This window comes from Eumetopias jubatus, unplaced genomic scaffold (genome assembly GCF_037043125.1).
Source record: "Eumetopias jubatus isolate StellerSeaLion01/CBP00866 unplaced genomic scaffold, mEumJub1_p1.0 scaffold_1, whole genome shotgun sequence".
Classification (NCBI taxonomy): domain Eukaryota; kingdom Metazoa; phylum Chordata; class Mammalia; order Carnivora; family Otariidae; genus Eumetopias; species Eumetopias jubatus.
The window spans coordinates 203,336,921-203,358,390 of NW_028274807.1; the positions used below are offsets into that span (position 1 = coordinate 203,336,921).

A 21,470-nucleotide genomic window follows, 5' to 3' on the forward strand; every position below is an offset into this window, starting at 1 on the left:
GATCAGAACTTGGTGGTGCGTGTCGGGGGGCCGGGGGTGGGCAGAGAGGCAGCCAAGCAAGTCGGAACCCACGTAAGTAAGCAGCCGAGTCGTTCAGAGCCCGCCGTGCAGCCGGCCCACCTAAGCGCCCGACGGGCCCCCCTTTCTGTATACCGAGAGAAGGAGCCGAGGCCCTGGACCTCACCTCGTGCCGAAGTTCTTGGATCAGGGCCTCCTTCCTGGTCATCTCCTCCTGCGCAGACTGCAGCAGCTCCGAGTGCTTCTTCGAGGCTTCTGTGAGCATGTTCAGCTGCTCAGTGGCATGGGCCAGGTCCTCGCAGAGCATATCCCTCTGTCAGGAGACAATCCCCGCAAAGGAAGAATCCTCTCTTAACTGGGTACTCCACTAAGGATTAGCAAATCACCACTATACGCAATTTTAAAAGGTTAAGAAAGTCTTAAAAACTTTTACTTTTTTTTTTTGCTTATGTGTGAATCCTTTCCAAAGCAAACCAAACAGTTAATATTTAAGTGAGTGGGTCTAAAGAGAAACTACAGGAAATTCATACAGGTATCCCTATTGGCGTTTGATTTCATTCTACCCCTTTCCCCTAACATCGAACCTTTCCCCTCACCCCCAGGATCTCAAAGTTGATCGCTCTTCTCTTAGGAGGACTCCAGACACAGCTGTCTGACCAACTGACTCTAGACGTTTATACACTGGAAGGTAAAGAGCTGTAAAGATGAATGCCCCGCAGCCAGTTGGGGGAGGGCCTGGGCAGTCACCAGACAGTGTGATACGTAGTCACAGGCTGTCAGAGTTTCAGGGGAGCAGCTTGATGAAAAGTGGCAGAGAGAACTGGGAATACTGTAGGTTGCATACATAATTCCTATGTACACAGCATGCAATCCTTTCCAAGTTAGAGCAGAATCTGCTTACTCTAACTTTCCAAATGTGCACGTGTATATGTACATATATATAACTTATGTAACTACATATAAATTAACATGTACAATATTAGAATACAGAGAATACGTATATATAGAATATGTTATGTACACGTCACATACAATAATAATGTATGTGTATGTAAATGATATGATAAAAGAATGCGGGAAAAATGTGATACATCCCAGGGGCACACACCCAGATACCTGATGTACCACAAACATTTTTCCATGTATTCACTCTTTCATCCTATCATTTTTCAGGGGGTGGGCTCGATTTCATTTTATGAATGCACCACAATTCAACCCATCACTGAATAGTTTGGCTGATTTGAATTTTTCACTATTATATGCCTTATATTATCACATCTAGATTATTTCTTTAGGCTGATTTCTAAAAGTGCAAACTCGAAGCATATGCAAAAAAAAGATGAAAGCTGGGTTTTACCAGACCACCTCCCCAAAGGCTGAACTTAAGCTTCACCAGAAGTGTGAGTCATCACCCTTCTCTGCTATCTTCCTTGGGTCTTAATATCTACCAGCTGCAAGATCAGGAAGTAGCTCTGTTTTTAATTCGCGTTTCTTTGACTTCAGCAAGGTTTATACCTCCCCGTGTCCCTTTCCCCCAAGGGTGTGTCTGTCCTTTCATGAGTCTTCGGATTCCTAAGAGCTCTTGTATGGATTAAGACAAGGACTCCTTTGTCCCCAGTTGTAAATACTTTAGCTAATGAAGCCGGGAGATTAGTAAAAAGGGAATGTGAACTAACTGTGCGGTGAGTTCCACTCGAATCTAAGATACTTCAATATGCAGAGTCACCCTTTTTTTTTAAGGAGGGAAGAGAAAGAGAGACCCAAGGAGACAAAGGGAGGAAGGAAGGACTTTTTGGTGAATCGTACTGAGCGCGCATCACTCAGCTCCTCCCACTCACACAGCGAGGCTTCCGTCTGCGCTCTGGCGACAGGCCGTGGCCAACTGAAGTTTTAGTCCCCATCTTATACTCGGTACAAGACCTTAGGGTGTGCCTTTTATGTGCCAACTTTTCCTTTTCTTTTAAATTTCTTTCTTTTCTTTTTTTTTTTTTAAGTGCAGTAGAGTTGACCCTGTGTATGCCCTTTTCAGCTAGCCTCCCAGAACTGCTGCCCGGTCCCGGGGGCTGAGCCCTTACAGGGTGCCTGGCAGCGTCTGCAGCACTTTCCACGTATCACCTCATTTCAGCTTCTCACGCACGAAGCAGTAGTTTGTTCTCCCTGCTCCAGGGATGTGATAAATGAGGCACACAGGGAAATGTAACTTTCACAGGGTCACAGAGCCAAGACTCAGACTCCCAAGCAGTCCAACCCCACAGCCCGTGCCCTTAAGAGCTTATCACTCGTCTCATCTTCCTTTGACCTGGATTTTACCTGCCTGTTTTAATCTCCTTGTATTGTATATATGTTAGCAGCTTCAAGTCTTTTCTGGGTTACAGGAGGATATAAGGACAAATCACCCGGGATATCGGCCTTGGATACCTACCCCCACAGGTTCTCACAGCTCCAAACTAGTGTGTACAAAATGTATTTCACTAACTTGCCTCAGGCCTCTTTTCGTCCATCTCAGGGGTACACAGAACCCTCCTCGGTCACCGTGGCTGGAGCCCTCGGTACCCACTCTGAATGCTCCTGCCGCCACAGCACCCATCCTACGGACACCAGCAACTGTCAGCGGTCCCTATGAGGCACCGCCCAGTTCTAGCTCGCCCTATATCCCCACCAGCACTTCTGGGCCCGGGGCCTTATCACCTTTGGCCTGGGCTAAAGTCTACACCGCCCTGGTTTCCTAAAAGATACAGCTGATGCTCCTCGAGACCCTCCATGACACAGACTCCCCGACCTCCAGCTGGATGTACCCCACCGCCCCCCTTGCTAGGGACGCTCCGTTCCACAAACACCCACAGCTGCCAAGCTTCCCTCCCCCAGAGAAGTCTTGTACAAATCTGATCTCCTCTGGGAAGAGCTCTGGAATTCTCCAAGCATAATCACTCCCCTCCTCCCCTTCCTCTGCTCCCAGGTCATGGATTACATCTAAATACATCTAACTCTTAAACTAGATGGCATATTTTGAGGTAAGTAACAGTGTTTTAATCATTCCTCCGTTCCCAAATGCCAAGCCAGGCAAGGATGTATGGTAGGTGGGCTCAAGAGACATTTGTTGAGTTTGTTTCACGGGTAGCATAGATTAGCAAGAAAACTTTCTCTTTTTTTTAAGATTTTATTTATTTGTGGGCACCTGGGTGGCTCAGTTGGTTAAGCGACTGCCTTCGGCTCAGGTCATGATCCTGGAGTCCCGGGATCGAGTCCCGCATCGGGCTCCCTGCTCGGCAGGGAGTCTGCTTCTCCCTCTGACCCTCTTCCTTCTCGTGCTTTCTATCTCTCATTCTCTCTCTCAAATAAATAAATAAAATCTTTAAAAAAAAAAAAGATTTTATTTATTTGTCAGAGAGAGCACAAGCAGGGAGAGGCATACAGGGAGAAGCAGACTCCCCGCTGAGCAAGGAGCCCGATGTGGGGCTTGAACCCAGGACCCTGGGATCATGACCTGAGCCAAAGGCAGAAGCTTAACCGACTGAGCACCCAGGTGCCCCAAGAAAACTTTATTTCTAAAGCAACCACAGAGCAGTATACTCAGTGGGTTACCATCTGTGTGGAAAAAAAGGAAAACTAAATGTATATGAGACTTGCCTAAGATATCTCTGGAAGGATACTGCTTTATATAATTTGAATTTTGAACCATGAGATGGTATGGCTTAGTATTAAAAAAGATAAATTTATACCAACAACAAAAATTAAAACTCACTTTAGCTAAAACACAAGAGGCAAGTCTGAGGTTAACCTGTTGCCCAGCTCTCTCTCTGATCCCTGTTGCTGCCACCCTACCGAGTAAACAGCTTCCACTCTGCTCCCCTTCAGGAAGAGGGTCAGTTCCAGGAACTTACCAGGTGTTAGCACAAATGAATGAAAATCAACCAACTGGATAAAACAATTTTAATGTTACCTATTAACGGCCTAACCCTAGGGAAAATGGCTCTAATTATGACTTATTCCTTTAAGAAGCCCTCTATTTCTTTATTAATAACCCCCCCCACACATATGCACATATAGACGTTGACAAGGGAAAAAAGCAAAAAAAGAGTCAGAATGTGTTAACATATACCTCTATGTCCTCAGAGAGTATTCTCAGTCTAAGGGCTTCTTTCAGATCCAGAATCTCCACTTCCTGTTTCTTAATCAACACTTTGCACTCCTCCTTGTCAACCAAAGCAGAGTTGTATTTGCACTGCAAAAAAGAAAGTTATGCTACAAGAGCTATCTGTTTTACTGTGTTTATATATATATATTTTTAAGATTTTATTTATTTATTTGAGAGACAGAAGGAGCAAATCAGGGGGAGGAGCTGAGGGAGGGGACAAACAGACTCCCCGCCGAGCAGGGAGCCTGACTCGGGGCTCGATCCCAGAACCCTGAGATCAACACCTGAGCTGAAGGCAGACGCTTAACTAACTGAGCCACCCAGGCACCCCTACTGTGCTTATTTTTAGATTAAAGTAACAAGAAAGTGTCAGAGCTCCAAGGTGATGATGAAATTACCACAAATCAATTAAGTACTCGTTGGAGGAAGGAACAGGTAAGTGCCCGAAAGGTGAGATATCAGAAAGTCCCATAGATACCAGTGAAAACACATCCAGGTTTTTGGTAATCTCTACACCCAAGGTGGGGCTCGAATCCACGACCCCGAGATCAAGTCACATGCTCCACTGACTGAGCCAGCCCGGCGCCCCATCTTATTATCACACCTTTATCAGGAGACTGCCGTTAGCAGATAAATGTGGAGAACAGCAAGCTCCCTTTGTAGCAGAGGAATGAGGAACGTGGACAAAAACTTTCACCTTGACCCGAGGTGAGGAGGAAGCACCAACACTCCACTTAGATATGTGCAAGGGAAAGCAGTTACTTGAGGAAAGCAGTTACTTGAGGAGATAAGAAAGTCGAACAGTGGAAAAAATTCACTATATATGAATGTTTCTGAACTTAACCAAAATGTGTCATTGTTTTTTCTTGAAGCAATTAAGGAACACCACATACCCTTAACTATCACAGACCACGGCCAGTCTGTTTCTGATCAGCGATCCCGCCCGGTGCACAAAGAACACTGCTCCTGGCCCAAGGCCGCAGCCTACGCCACCCCCAGGGGCGCACGCTGCACGGGGACAGAGTAAAGGCTCTGTATGTGCTGCAAAGCCAGAAACCTGTGGAACTTTACCTAGTATTTCTGAACCGAGGTGACCACAGAAATCTGTTTTCTGGTGGAGCATTTGTTAAACTCTTGAGGAATCTGTGAAGTGTGGTATCTCGTCGGTGACAGAACTTACACTTATGTCCTTCAGTTCTTGGTTCAGGGTGTCTATGGTTTCTGTTTTCTCACAGACCGCTGTTCTCAGCTCCTGGACCTGGCTCATGAGGTCAGCTACAACTTCCTGACAAGGACAGAAACAGTATCTTCATACGCAGTGACATTAAGGAGGAGGTCATTTTTAAAACAACAAATAGTCTTTCCTAAAGACAATAAGAGAAGCCAATTTTATTTTAGCAAAATGTCACCTTACATTATTATCAATTTATATTTTAACGGCTTTATACTATTTTTTTTAAAGATTTTGTTTATTTGACAGAGAGAGACAGCAAGAGAGGGAACACAAGCAGGGGGAGTGGGAGAGGGAGAAACAGGCTTCCCGCTGAGCAGGGAGCCCGATGCGGGGCTCGATCCCAGGACCCTGGGATCATGACCTGAGCTGAAGACAGACGCTCAACAACTGAGCCACCCAGGCGCCCGGCTTTATACTTTTTTTTTTTTTTAAAGATTTTATTTATTTATTTGAGAGAGAGAGAGAATGAGAGACAGAGAGCATGAGAGGGAAGAGGGTCAGAGGAAGAAGCAGACCCCCCACTGAGCAGGGAGCCCGATGTGGGACTTGATCCCGGGACTCCAGGATCATGACCTGAGCTGAAGGCAGTTGCTTCACCAACTGAGCCACCCAGGCGCCCCGCGGCTTTATACTATTTTCCTGAGTCATTTGCTTTGGTTTTTCTGAATGAATTAGAGGCAGGCATATAAGGAATTTATACCTAATTTTATACTTGGACATACATATTTCATTTACTATTCTGGTGAAATTCAACAGCAGGGATTTGACAGTTTGTATTACGGGACTCAGAGCCAACAAGAAAAGGTCCTACTAACAGCATCCTAGTTAAAAGGGGCAGGATGTGTTTCAGACACAGTGCCATGAGAAGTGATAGAATGGTTTGCTCTTGCAGTTACATGGAGAATTAGCTTAAATAGAAGACCTTCTTCTCTGGCAACCTTGGAAGATGAACAAGGCCTAAGTGTCTATGAAAATGCCAGCTACCAGTCACCCTGGGGGAAGGAGACTGGAACGTTAAAGCGTCACTTATAAAGACAACGCAGAGGGATGCAGCTTTGGCCTCCACCAACCTTGTCAGCATCTCTAGACTTCTCCAGAGAACGTATTAGTTTTTCTGTAGCACATAAACTCTCTTCCAGTTTCTGTACTTTTGCCATCTATGGAAAAAAGTATTTTTAGAAAAAAAAATTAAATCACAACGTTAACCACACACACATAGAAAAAAAAAGGAGATGAAATCTGCTTTTCACATTATATAGTGCTCACTAGGATAACACTTGAAAAGGAGAAGCTGGGTTAAAAGGCGATGATTTTGTGGGTTTCCTCCAGGGGACCGCCAACAAAGTATGATTATAGCTATCTAAGAGTTAGAAAAACAAGACTTCAAAAATAATACAACCAACCAACAAGTCCTTCTTTTTATTACCAATTTTTGACACCTGAGAGCTGAAACTATGTTCCTAATACACCTCCTCTGACACCAGGAACAGAAGTTACAGACCTCAAATGCTGGAATTAGAGCACACGTCACTCACCTGCTGCTCACACTTGGCCACCTCTGTCTGTTTCTCCTGACGTACGACCTCAAGAACTTCTAAGATTTCTCTGGAAGAAAAGAATGATGTTTTTTACTCATGACTTCCTCCAAGGGAAACAGGGACTGAGTGTGTCTGTAGAGAAGAGACTCAATGAACTACTAGGGAACTCTGTGCAGCGCACACTTGGTGGTAGGCGTGGCGTTCCAGCAGGAGTCAGGGGTCTACCTGTTTCTTCAACAACTATTAAAGGAGATCCCATCTTTGTGCTATGAGTCTTTTTTTCTTTACAGCACTTAGGACTTGCTGACATAAGGACTCGTTTACTACCTATCTCTCTGCTAGAATGTGAAACTCATGGGTCAGGGATATTTTGTTCACTGTCTCACCTCTTATTAAATAAATGTTCTGGCATTTACCAGAATAGTGCCTGGCTTGTTGGATATCACCTAGTATATGAACAAATGACTACATGTTAACTTTTTCCCAGCTAGGATGTATGCCCACTAGATGTATAAACCCCTGTATCCCGAGGCCTAGAGGAGAATCTGAGTCATACTAAAAACTCTACAAGTATCTGCTGAATAAGCAAATGCAATTTCTTCTCACTCGAGTAATGATCATCCTGTTGGCTGAGGCCAACAGACTGACCGAGATCACCAAGGGAAAGAACTCGGAGAGAGTGGGAAGAAAGACAATGGCATTCATATTAAGAGACCAAGAGAGAAATAGAACAGCTAGAAAAAGAAGAGCAGAGACAGAAATAAAACTCAGTCCCCCCATTCGCCCTCCATTCCGTTATAAAATTACTCTGATTTATTTAGAGAAGGCCCTAAGTTCTGATCACTGCCAACTGCTATGCGTTTCATAAGTACCACAGCTTATCAAATAAATTTCTCTATATACCCTCTTACACAAAAGAATCTGATATTCATTTTAGAATGCTTAAAAAAATAACTTCACAGGGTATCAGCAATAAAAAAAAATAACTCAAGTTAATGTAGTAATAAATGATATTCTAGTCAACTAACAGAAAAGATAAATAACACTCACTTAGAACTGTTCTCTTTATCTTCTTCAAATTGTAATAATAATTTGTTATTGCGTTCTTTTTCTGCCTCAAAAAGCTCCACCAAATTCTAAAAGACAACGTCATATCAGATTTTAAGTAATTGTTACTAGCAATGTGTAGTCAACAAACACATCAAGTACCTTCTACGCTGGCAGGCACGATGGGCCAGAACAGGAAGTTAGAACAGGCCTTGCCCTGTGCCCCAGGGAATAATCACACATCCAGGACAAAAGCACCGATTACCAATACCCTTCTTAACTTACATTCAGATCAGATTTCAGAGTTTCATTTTCTTTTTTGCAGTTTTGGAGGTTTTTTGAAAGTTGGTCAATTTCAAACTTCATTACTTCTTGTAAGTTGTCATAGGAATCCTGTAGGCAGGCTTTGCTCTCAAGAAGCTTTTCCTTTTCTAATCTTTATCAGGAAAACATTTTTACAATGGTAAATATAAACATTAAATGTAGTTCTGCTCGTCAGATTATCGGCAGTTCCAGTTCTCCCATCTACAGACCACTCCCAACTTACAGAAGCCTTGACGGATGTAAAGCTCCTCATGAACTTGTGTGGAATGTGCACAGTACACAAACATGTAAGACACACTGGACCACAGAGCAGTGTGATGGGGATGCAAGAGACAGGGTGGGCATGTTAGCCTGTAGCCGTCTACCTCCTCATTCCTCCTCCCGTGGTCTCAAGCGGACATGTGTAACTGATGGGCAGTTTAGGGTCATGGATTCATTTTAGGGGGTTCCGGACCTAACCCTCCCTCATGTAAGCTGCGGACTGGCCATTAAGTCAGTTTTGTTGATAGCTCACTTCTATCCATTCACCACATAGTCTCTCAACTCTAGGAAGGTTTTAAGATGGCAAATGTGGCTTTGATTTGAGCAAGAGAGTAAACTCCCTCAGAACTATCTCTTAATTAATATGATTATTATTTCCTGCTTTCTAAGTTCTCATTCCCTCGTTCCTCTCCGCACATGCTGTTACGCACTCAAACATCCAGAGCTCAGCCAAGAATTCATGTAAACAATGAACGTGACTCTGCACCATCCAAAAACAGATGTCCCAGCTTACACACAGGTCATTAGACGGGGATCTATCTGCTTTACTAACTGAAAGGAGGGCAGAAGCAGCATATTACAAAGTGGTATAAATCAGTTGCTAAAGACAGACATACAGGGCGCCTGGGTGGCTCAGTCGTTAGGCGTCTGCCTTCGGCTCAGGTCATGATCCCAGAGTCCTGGGATCGAGTCCCACATCGGGCTCCCTCCTCGGTGGGAAGCCTGCGTCTCCCTCTCCCACTCCTGCTGCTTGTGTTCCTGCTCTCGCTATCTCTCTCTGTCAGATAAATAAATAAAATCTTTAAAAAAAAAAAAAAAAGACAGACATACAGACAATAGATGGAAGGGAGGGGGGATGTGTGCATTTAGGATACAAACTGTATATATAAAGCAGCCAAATGATTCAAGAAACACACAGTGGTATTGTGCTATTTCATGCAGGGGCCTTCTCAACTCCTGGAGAGCCACGGAGTACAAGCAACCCACAGAGCGATGCACTCAAACGTTAAATCTGAGACATCGAGAAAAATTAAGTTATATCTAATTAAAAACAACGTGGCAATGCGCTTGATTTTTAAGACAGAATTTAAGTACACAAATACAGTGGATTCTTAACATTTTAGATCTAGTTCAACTGACATATAAACACAAGGAAATGAAAATCCAGTGAGATTAGTGGAGTGACCTTTAAAAAAAAAATCACACAAAATTATTTTACGACACAGCCAAGATGAGAGTCAGGGATTCAGATGTTAAAAACAAATGCCACGTGTCAGAAAAAAGGACAGTGCACGAGGGATGACAAATGGCCACTGGCCGGAGGCTTGGTGTTGGGAAAAGAGCGAGGGCAGTGGAGGGCATGCACACACCCCTGTCTTACGGGAAAGGAGATCATTCACATGGCAGGGATGGGATTTTCAGAGGATGCCAAAAGACAGATTGTTATAAGAAAGCTCTCAATTTTGAGACTGCTATGCTAAACTTTTTTAAACCAACCACACTGGGCAAGCCCAGCAAAAACATATCTATGGATGGATTTGGTCTGCAGATCTCAAGTTTTCTTCCTCTATTTTAATTCCTCATATATGTAGAAAACACATACAAACTGTAGATTTAAACCTTTGCCACATCTCTCACGCTCACAGTATCACATGCCAGATGTCCATTATTAAATTATTCCCACGGACCCATGAGATGGCATCAAAAACACAAAATGGTTTTACAAAAGGTTGAAACGAGCAAGAAAAAGAACAGTAAAAACAACTTAACATCTGTCATCCCTTTGTTTCAAGGTTACCAGCACTGACTCCCACCAGCCTCTGGCGAGTCACTGTGGACAACAATGATAGCTACTGATTTTGGTCTGCCTTGTACTGCCCTTATGTAAAAGCATACCTTTCCCTCTGGAAAAGGCGCATCACGTACGTTGAGCCTACACCACCTCAAACCTTTGATGAGTGACTGGTCCAGAGGTAAGCAGATTGACTCCAGCAAGACCAATTCAGATTTTCCCTAGAATTGATACATGGCTTCTGGGACAAAGGATTTCATTGCAGGGGTCGTTATGCTAAGAGACAAAATATGGAGTTGTCTGAGGCAATCTTTTCCCTGTCACATAAAGGCAGGCCCTCAATAGTAGGACAGAGTAAGGGCAACATACTGAGGGAAGCAGAGCAGGGACTGAGAGAGGGAGAGGGAGAGATAGAGACAGACAGAGACAGAGAGAACGTGCATTGACAGTATCTTTTGAGACTCAATCTAGTTTGTTCCTAAAACCAAAATCACCTCTAGGCCTCCCCAGTGTTGTGAGCCAGTAATTTACCTTTTTGTTTAACTAGTTTGGGTTGGGTTTATAGCACCTGCATGGCAAGCAGGCCTGGGCTGCAGGCCAACCAGGCAACGGGACACCATCACAGAACAACTCTACCTGACACTATCCAGCTGAAGCTGTGCGTGCGCGTGTCGATCAGAAAGGCTACTCAGTTCTTTCTCCTGACTCTCTCTGAATGAACTATACTCCAGTTTCACGGAAGATAGCTCCTTGTCTGCGGAATGAAGAACGACTCGCAGGTCATGCACCTCACTTTTCAAAACTAAAAAACAAACAAAACAAATCCTCAACAGGTTTCTTTACATCGATTTTTTTTTTTTTTAACAAAGTAGGCAAATAAGTTTGATGGGTATCTTCACACAAACAGCAAAACAAGTTGAAGAGACCAATTTTAAGTTAAGACATTAAACAACCAAGTGGTTGGTTCCTAGGAGCACGGGGATTATTTTCTTCCTCCCCCTTAGGATTTTTGATACATTTCTACGAAAAACAGAAGAGTTAACATCTGTCCCTGATTTGCAGGTCACTTGACTGTTCTACGTTTCTCCTGTAGCACGTGTATGAAAACTTAATATAAGGGAAAGAAATCAAGAGACTTAGCATATTTTAAGTGACCTAATCTTACTTATTGAAAACTCCTTGGTAATGTACCAGAACTTTCTGAAATGGGTTAACCATTTCTGATCTTTTAAGGAAACTCCAACTGGAGGGAAAATTAGGTAACTCTTTAGATCAAAGAAAACACAATGGCTGTCTTCTGTTTTAGCTTTATTATAAACTGCTGCAAACACTTCGATGAAAGGAGAAATACACTGAAAAAACTGGGAATCAAGTGATAACTCCCACCTCAGCGGATATATACAAATATCTAATTTATGCTCTGTTTTGTCACTATCAAAACATTATTCATCTTATGATTTCAAGACACTTCATTTTCAAAGCAGTATTAAAACTTTCAGCCAGGGGCACCTGAGGGGCTCAGTCGTTAAGCATCTGCCTTCGGCTCAGGTCATGATCCCGGGGTCCTGGGATCAAGCCCCGCATCGGGCTCCTGCTCTGCGGAAAGCCTGCTTCTCCCTCTCCCACTCCCCCGCTTGTGTTCCCTCTCTCGCCATGTCTCTCTCTGTCAAATAAATAAATAAAATCTTAAAAAAAAAAACAAAAACAAACTTTCAGACAACAGTTCAATCACTTGTTTGTGAGCTGTCCTGCTGCAAATTCCTCTTTAGGAGATATGACTACTACTTAACCACTGTCATGCAGACTCAAATCTGGTCATCTAATTAAAAACAAACAAAAAACAACCCACCAAAAACACAGGGGCAAGATTTATTCATAGGAGTCAAAAGATACTGAGTTAACGGTATTCAGGTCACAAAGCTCCCAGCTGTTCAAACTTACAGTCATTCTTAGTCTGAGTGTCCCGAAGCTGCATTTCAAGGACATTCAATTGTGAGAGATGCTCTTGCTGCTGTCTGGTCCAATCAGTTCTTTCTGATGAGAAAAGCTTTGAGAAAGAGATAAATTTACCGGAAAAGGAATACTGGTGTGCTAAGATACACTCCAAATCACTACCTTGCGTCTGTTTTAAAAATCTAGTTTAAGGTCTCTGACAGAAGAAAACTGGCCGTTCCCATGAATTACAGTGAGGATGACCAACAAAGGGAAGGATCACTGTAGGCACCTAGGCCGTCCGTCTTGTTCCGAACTAACAGCAAGGGACCTATCTGCACTATTGACGACATGAGCTAGAATTCAGGCTGGGGGTGCGTGTGTCATTATCAGAGCAGTATGTGAAGTAATAACACAACAAAGAATACAACTCAAGGGGCGCCTGGGTGGCTCAGTCGTTAAGCGTCTGCCTTCGGCTCAGGTCGTGATCCCGGGGTCCTGGGATCGAGCCCCGTATCAGGCTCCCTGCTCCGCGGGAAGCCTGCTTCTCCCTCTCCCACTCCCCCTGCTTGTGTTCCCTCTCTCACTGTGTCTCTCTCTGTCAAAAAAATAAAATCTTTCAAAAAAAAAAAAGAATACAACTCAAATTAGCCTTGACAAAGGCTTTGTGAAGTCATTTTCTTCTTATAATACTCTCGCTTTGAGGATCTGTTTCATACATTTTTCTGGGGCCATGCTCTTGGTCTCACCTCCTGTGTTTGTATGGAATGATGTTCCAGTTTGTCAACGTGCTGCTGAAGCTTTAGGTTTTTACGTTCTTCCTCATCCAACTTCACTTGAAGGGCACTCATTTGTTCCTACAGCAACAAAAAAACTTCAGTTGTCAAAAATTCTTTTTAATGGAACTCTCAAACATTCCACTGTTTCTTCTGCATTAGAAAAACAAAAAATAAAATTCAAAACCTCACATGGACAAAGATATCAAAGGCCAGTTTGGAGCCAGAAAACAATTTCAAAAGACTACACTAATGACTTCCCACGTCTTAGAATTATACTTGTGGTCCATCAAAGTGGAAAATTTGAAACACTAAGGGAAAAGGTGATTAAAATTAAATGGGTTCAATCATGGAGCCATCTTGAGACTTCTAAGAAGCTTTCCCAGGGCTGCATGTGAGTGACTTCACCAGAATGGCCTCCAGGCCTTGGAAAGGGCAAAGTTTTGGAATTTGAGGGTGGTCTGGCTCACTCTAAGTTTTACTAGACAACAGAAAAATGCTTTAAAAAAATAAATCACCAAAATAAATAAGTCACCAGAATTCTGAGATAAGCACATTTCACGTGTTCTTTCAAATATACCAAAAACTGTCTGAAATTTGATAAGATTCTTTCAATTATTTTAATTTTATTTAGCAGATACAGTACTGTGCCATACCAACCAGTTCTGGAACCTGAAGCTGGTGGCAGACTGGTCTCTTCACATATGAGAGAACCAAAGCCCGAAGAGACTTGCTAAATACTGCAGAGCAAACTGTAAGAGCAAAAGCAGGCTGGTTTTGAAGCCAGGGGCTTTCACACACCCCTATTTAGAGATACAAATTTAATATTACACAGGTTTAAACACTACAAATTACAGAGTTAAAATGGTAAGGGAAGTTTGTTTTCAATGAATGTCTAATTATTTATGTTTTCTAAAACCAAACATTACCTGCACCATTCTAAGCTCTTCAGAAATGGCCTCAAAAGCTTGTTCATTCATCTCAGGTGGAACTGGCTCATTCACGATATTATCATCTAACTCACTGGAATTCTGAGTGCCCACAGGGCCAAAGCTCCCCACTTCCGGGCTTAATTTTGGTACTGGTCGAGACCAAAGTTGGTAAGCCTTGGTTGGCGTCGTGATAATCTGCAACAAAAAGTGATGATGAAACAGCATTGGCACACGTGAACAAAACAGCAGAAGTATTCAGTAATTGTGTGAACAGAAAGGATAAAATTGAAATTCTAATCATCAAAAGAAAAGAAAGAGTATCCTTAAGAGGGAGCCGAGAAATGCCCAAGTAGAAACAAATCTAGCAATTCAATGAGGTCCCAAGCAAAATTCTGGTAAGATTTTTAAAAGTGAAACTTGATAAGCTGATTCCAAACTTCATACAAAGAATAAAAGTTCAAGGAAAGACAATTAAAAAGAGAACAAATCAGGAAAACTTCCCTGGCCCACATAAAAATACATTTTAAGGGTATAGTCATTAAAACAGTGATTAGCATATGAATAGTCAAATAGAACTACTGGAAGAAAATACACAGAAGAGTGATCTATATGTGGAAAGTTCAAATTGTGAGGAAAAAAAGGACTATTCAAGGTTAAATCCCTGTGTAATACCATTCAAAAATAAAATGGCAGATGAATTAAACATCTCAATGTAAAAAGAAAATTATAAAACTAGTGAAAGAAGTAGAACATACTGATGATCTTCAGATTGTCTGGGCCTTTAAAAATACATAAAAGAGGCTCTCTGCTCCTCCCCATTCGACAGACAGTCCACATCTCTGATGCAGTTCCAGCTGTGTCCCCCTAAGACACAATGACATGATGGTGAAGGTGTATGGGGCACCTGGTCACCAGGGCTGCTTTTAAACTCCGGCAAAGTGGATATTGTCGCCATTAATGATCTCTTCATTGACCTCAACTACATGGTCTACAAGTTCCAGTATGATTCCACCCACGGCAAATTCCACAGCACAGTCAAGGCTGAGAACAGGAAACCTGTCACCAGTGGAAAGCCCATCTCTATCGTCCAGGAGTGAGATCCTGCCAACATCAAATGGGGTGATGCTCGTGCTGAGTATGCTGTGGAGTCCACCGGGGTCTTCGCCACCATGGAGAAGCCTGGGGCTCACTTGAAGGGTGGGGATGGGGGGTCATCATCTCTGCCCCTTCTGCTGATGCCCCCATGTTTGTGATGGGCATGAACTATGAGAAGTATGACAGCTCCCCCAAGATTGTCAGCAATGCCTCCTGTACCACCAACTGCTTGGCCCCTCTGGCCAAGGTCATCCATGACAACTGCGGCATGATGGAGGAACTCATGACCACAGTCCATGCCATTACTGCCACCAAGACGACTGTGGACAGCCCCTCCAGGAAGCTGTGGTGTGATGCCCAAGGGGCTGCCCAGAACATCATCCCTGCTTCTACTGGCACTGCCAAGGCTGTAGGCAAGGTCATCCCTGAGCTGAATGGGAAGCTCACTGGCATGGCCTTCTGTGTCCCACTCCCAACGTACCAGTCATGGATCTGACCTGCTGCCTGGAGAAAGCTGCCAAATACAATGGCATCAAGAAGGCTGTGATACAGCATCAGAGGGCCCCTCAAGGGCATCCTGGGCTCCACTGAGGATCAGGTATGCCCCGCGACTTTAACAGTGACACCCACTCTTCCATCTTTAATGCTGGGGCTGGCATTGCCCTCAATAACCACTTTGTCAAGCTCATTTCCTGGTATGACAATGAATTTGGATAGACCCAGAGAGAGCAAAAGGAAGAGGGGCCTTCAGCTGCTGGGGAGTCCTTGCCCCAACTCATCCCCCAACACACTGAGAATCTCCCAACCTCTACCCAATTTCCACCCCAGACTCCCTAAGAAGGGGAAGGTCTTGGGGGAGCCCTACCTTGTCATGTACCATCAATGAAATATATTGTACCCAGAAAAAGAAAATACATAAAAGAAGTCACAAAGGTGAAAGATGAATAAACCTGGCTATATCAAAATTTTAAAACTTCTGTATAACAAAAGTATCACATACAAACATAAAAGACAAGCAACATGATTGCAGAATACACTAGCAGTAATATATGACACATAAAAGAGTAACATGTAAAAACTACAAATCAGAAGACAAACAACTAGTAGGAAAATGGACTCTTTTTTTTTTCATAGAAAAGGATATGCACAAATGGACAGTGATCATACATGTGTGACCTCATCAGAAATGAAGGAAATGAGAATTAAAATCTTCAAAAGATACCATTTCTCACCCATCAGACTGTCAAACATTAAAGAGGCAGTTCTGGGGGCTGGCACTGGGCAGTGAGTGCTCCCACACCTCCTGCGAAAGCACACGGCGCAGACACCTGGCAGGCATGACCCCAATGCTGAGATATAAAAAGAGACCACTCCTTCACAGACTTTCCCCAAAGAACACCTACACTGGCAACCACCTCAGCAAGCCATGGGTTGTCCAAAATATGGAAGCCTAGATTTAAAATCAGGTAGAGCTCTTCGTACTAGTTAATGTGGGAAGACCCAAGGCATATCCCAGAGTTAACAAAAACCCACTGCAGATAACATATGTAGGATGATTCCATTTACTTTTAAAAAATAAAGCACAACTGGGGCACCTGAGTGGCTCAGTCAGTTAGGCAACTGCCTTCGGCTCGGGTCATGATCTCAGAGTCCTGGGATTGAGCCCTGCATAGGGCTCCCTGCTCAGTGGGAAGCCTGCTTCTCCCTCTCCCATTCCCCCTATTTGTGTTCCCTCTCTTGCTGTCTGTCAAATAAATTAATAAAATCTTTACAAAAACAAAACAAAACAAAAAAACCAAATCACAACAAAAAATAATCTATGAAGTAACTCTCTGTATTTTCCCAGTCCCTGCATATTTACTGTACAAAACTGCTACGTAGGGGCACCTGGGTGGCTCAGTTGGTTAAGCGTCTACCTTCGGCTCAGGTGATGATCCCAGGGTCCTGGGATAGAGCCCCCTGTCAGGCTCCCTGCTCAGCGGGGAGCCTACTTCTCCCTCTCCCTCTGTGCCTCTCCCTCTGCTTGTGCGCTCGTACTCTCTCTGACAAACAAGTAAATAAAATCTTGAAAAAAAAATGGAGGGAAAATTCTTTTTTTTTCCCTTTAGTCATGGGACAAACTCTAAAGACAAAAAGCAAAAACCCCAGGTATAGAATGATGTATGGAATAGGCATTGTGTAAAATTAAAAAAAAAAAGTATAAACAAGTGCGACTACATCAAAGTAAAAGGCTTCTGCACAGCAAAGGAAACCATCAACAAAATAAAAAGGCAACCTACTGAATGGGAGAAGATATCTGCAAATGATATATCCAATAAGAGTTTAGTATCTAAAATATATAAAGAATTCATACAATTCAACACCAAAAAAACCCCCAAATAATCCAATTAAAAATGGGCAGAGGACCCGAATACACATTTTTTCCAAAGAAAACATCCAGATGGCCAACAGACACATGAAAAAATGTTCAACATCACTCATCATCAGGGAAATGCAAATCAAAACCATGACGAGATATCACTTTGTACCTGTCGGAATGGCCAGTATCAAAAAGACAAGAGATAGTAAATGTGGTCAAGGATGTGGAGAAATGGAAACCCTCGCGCAATGCTGGCGGGAATGTAAATGGCACAGCCACTGTGAAAAACAGTACGGAGGTTCTTCAAAAAATTAAAATAGAACTATAATATGGCCCAGCAAAATTCTACTACTGGGTATTTACCCAAAGAAAATGGACACACTAATTTGAAAAGATACATGCACCCCTATGTTTTTTGCAGCATTTTTTACAATAGCCAAGATATATAAGCAATTCAAGTATCCATCAATAGATGAATGCATAAAGATGTGATATATTTATATACGTACGTGTGTATGTGTATATATATGGATATCCACAGGCATACCCCGACACACACACACACTGAAATATTACTCAGCCATAAAAAGGAATGAGATCTTGCCATTGGTGACAACATGGATGGACCCAGATGGCAGCATGCTACCTAAGTCAGACAGAAAAAGACAAATACTACCTGATTTCACTTATATATACAATCTGGGGAAAAAAAAAAACAGAAAAACACTCATAAATACAGAGAACAAACTGGTGGTTGCCAGAGGGAAGGGGCTGCAGGGGATGGGCGAGATGGGTGAAGGGGACTAAGTTGTACAAACTCCCAAATTAGAAAATAAATAAGCCACAGGGATGTAAAGTACAGCATAGGGATTATAGTGAATAATCCCACAATGACTCTGTATGGTGACAGATGGTGACTACACCTACTGCGTAAGTACTACATAATGTATAGAATTGTCGAATCACTATGTTGTACACCTGAAACTAAAATAATATTGTATACCAACTATATTTCAATTAGGATTAAAAAAAAGTTAAAAGATGGAAAATAAAACCCTAAAAGACTTGCTGATAGTGACTGCCTCCAAAAAGGGGTGTGGCTGGTTAGCAAGAAGGACAGCAGAGAGAGATTCGTCACTGTATACTCTTTGTACCTTTAAAAATTCCAGTCGCGTGAATTGCCTATTCAAATGAATGAATAAAATTTCTTTTAAAAGCAGTTTCCTAAAAAGTGACACCAAAAATATCACTTCTAAAAATAAGCATTAGAGATAAACATCTGTTTTTAAGTTTAAGCTGTCTAAAGGAAAGATTTTTTTAGCCTCCAGAGAATCTGGTACAAAAAAGCTCAATCACCAGCATCAACATCACCACCTTCTTAATCTTTGGCTTTCCTTGGGCTCTCCTCCTCTCCTCATTCTCAGATGTTCATACATATTTTTTCTTTTATGAGGGCAATGGTTGTTTATGGAAAAAAGCCCTCCCGTTATCACTAGTGTTACCCTGGATCCTTCCACGGTCCTTGTCTTTAGGATTTCTATTCCTCCACCACAAGCTGGGAGCACATGGTACTTTACAGCAACAGCTGCCGAGCTCCACCAGGTGTCAGGCACTCTACTATCTCACTAAATGCTCTAGAAAACCTACAATCACATTCTCCTCATCCCCAATTCGGAGACCATAAATAGGAGGCTCAGAAGTTAGGAAACCCTGCCTAAGGCCAGGGACAGATTAAAATCTGCACCCAGGTCTGATTCCAAATACTGCATTCTTTCCCACCCCACCCCCGCCACTGGAGGCAGACATCAGAACACTAGGACCAGAGTCACCCTGGGGGTCACTGCCTGCCAGGGATTCTAGCATATCTGGGTATCATCTGTGCAGAGTCTCTCCATGATTAACAAAATGAGATCAAACTGACTTAGGATTGAAGAATTGCTTCAGACCACCTACCTTAAGCGTTTCAGCATGAATTTTATTCAGCTGAGAAACTTCTTGCCGCTTGTAGGCTTTTGTTGCTTCCAAAAGGTTTTCAAGATTAAGGTTTGCTTTTTGCAAAGACTGAAGCTCTGATTCCAATTCTAGCTGCTTTTTCCTAAGGGATATTTAAAAATTGAGTATTTCAGGCAATAAGTAATGTCATACACTTATACAGTTTATACTCTCACATAACTTGATATTTATCTCTCTAAATCTGAGATATTCTCAGATTATTACCCTCAATTTACAGTTGGGTAATATACAGCTATGAGAATGAACTACAGTTTAAAGTATTTGACTAATAAATGGTAGAGCTCCAATTCAAAAGCCCTAATAGTCCGTGACGATACCACACGTGGTATGTTATTTTTAAAATAAACACTTTCTGGGGTGCCTGGTTGGCTCAGTCAATTGAGTGCACGACTCTTGGTTTCAGCTCAGATCACGATCTCAGTCGTGAGATCGAGCCCCAGATCAGGCTCCATGCTCAGTGGGGAGTACTTGGGATTCTCTCTCTCCTTGTGCCCCTTACCCCCGTGTGCGCTCTGTCTCTTTCTCTCTAAAATAAATAAATCTTTTAAAAAATTTAAAAAATAAAATAAACACTTCTTTATATTTTAGGATAGCATTAATCTTAGTTATACTATGAATGTGGCTTATCTTTGTTTTGTTTGTTACACAAGGAACATAAAGAACAAACCTGTAATTTCCAAAAATCCTGATTTGATTCATAACAACGTTGATTTAAATTTGCTGAACAGATACAGGTGTATCCGTGAAAACATCTGTATCATAGAGTTCATTAAATATATTAAGGAGCTTTTTCTTCATGTCAAAACAAGGTAATTGCTATATGAGAATTAATATTTAACGTAAAATGCTCAATTAAATTGTCAATGTTATATGCTAAAACAAGATGCTGAAATAGGTAAGCATGAATGTGTATTTACACTTCACCTCGTTAGTTCTTTGAATTCTTCATATTCTTGCTTTGAATTATTCAGCTCTGTCTGAATTTGCAAGAGTTGTGCTTTCAACTTCTCAGTGTTCACTAATGAACATGGCTCCTTTGGAGCTTTAGGAGAAAATCCCTGTTGACCTGGTAATAAGGAAACAACATGGTCTTTGAAAGAAATAACAGAACACGTTTTCTAAGTTCTTGGTCACGTATCAATTTTGAAGCAAAGATTGGAAAGTGGACCCTAAGAAACAAGAGCCTGTAGCTCAGCGGAGACAAAGACACAATACAGTGCGTCAACGAGTGCTGGAAGCTGTTTCTGAGAAGCTGAGAAGCCCCAGGATGTAGGGGCACATTGAAGGCAACACCTTTTCTATCAGGAGAAAGAGCAAACCATGAAGTACAACACACGTCAGGCTGGTGAAACGTCAACAGGCCAATACTGCAGAAATCCATGCTAACAGCTAAAGTGAACACTCAATAAATTATTCAGGAAAGGAACCAAAGCAAAAGCAGCAAGTTGAAAGAGCATGGGATCATCTAACTGGTGGGAAATATTTTCAGGGATTGCTTAGAGGACCGTATATGTTGAAGAGAGTTCTGATGAGTTCCGCTGTGGGAAAACATCATGTAAAAGTTGTTTATAGAGAATGATCTTTGTTTAGAAGATGGTGGGTTATATGCAACTGATGAATCGCTGAACTCCACCTCTGAAACTAATAATACACTATATGTTAGTTGAATTTAAATAAAATGAGACTTAAAAAATTAATTTAAAAAAAGATGATGGGATCAAGAAATGACTTAGTATCTTTCCAAGGTAGTAAGTCAAGGAATTATTTGAGGTCAAAATGGCCAATAAAATACAGAGCACTGCAGGGAAAAATAGCTGAAATAATACACAAAACCCAATCTTAACTTTGCATCTAAAATCAGTCTCTCCACAACCAAATTTTATTTTTATTCAGTCATAACAGAATGGAAGAAGGCTTGCAACATGAAAATTTTAAATGGACACAAACAGGCTTCGTTATAATTGCAGAATGAGATTAGAGTGTTCTCAATTTCTGTTGGAAATGACAAAGGCTG

General features: G+C 42.3%; 1 protein-coding gene across 2 annotated transcripts in view; it reads right to left on the reverse strand.

Annotated features, from left to right (window-relative positions):
- Positions 1-21,470, reverse strand: part of KIF15 (kinesin family member 15) — a 70,294-nt gene that overhangs the window by 11,751 nt on the left and 37,073 nt on the right. For both annotated transcript variants that reach the window (XM_028087223.2, XM_028087222.2), the window contains exons 15-27: positions 20,381-20,522; positions 19,397-19,538; positions 13,987-14,184; positions 13,031-13,138; positions 12,291-12,396; positions 10,986-11,151; positions 8,258-8,408; positions 7,976-8,061; positions 6,923-6,992; positions 6,458-6,544; positions 5,334-5,438; positions 4,118-4,240; positions 185-331 (exon numbers count right to left, since the gene is read on the reverse strand). In XM_028087223.2, coding sequence (XP_027943024.1) covers positions 185-331; positions 4,118-4,240; positions 5,334-5,438; positions 6,458-6,544; positions 6,923-6,992; positions 7,976-8,061; positions 8,258-8,408; positions 10,986-11,151; positions 12,291-12,396; positions 13,031-13,138; positions 13,987-14,184; positions 19,397-19,538; positions 20,381-20,522 — 1,631 coding nt within the window. The remainder of the gene's footprint in view (positions 1-184; positions 332-4,117; positions 4,241-5,333; positions 5,439-6,457; positions 6,545-6,922; positions 6,993-7,975; positions 8,062-8,257; positions 8,409-10,985; positions 11,152-12,290; positions 12,397-13,030; positions 13,139-13,986; positions 14,185-19,396; positions 19,539-20,380; positions 20,523-21,470) is intronic.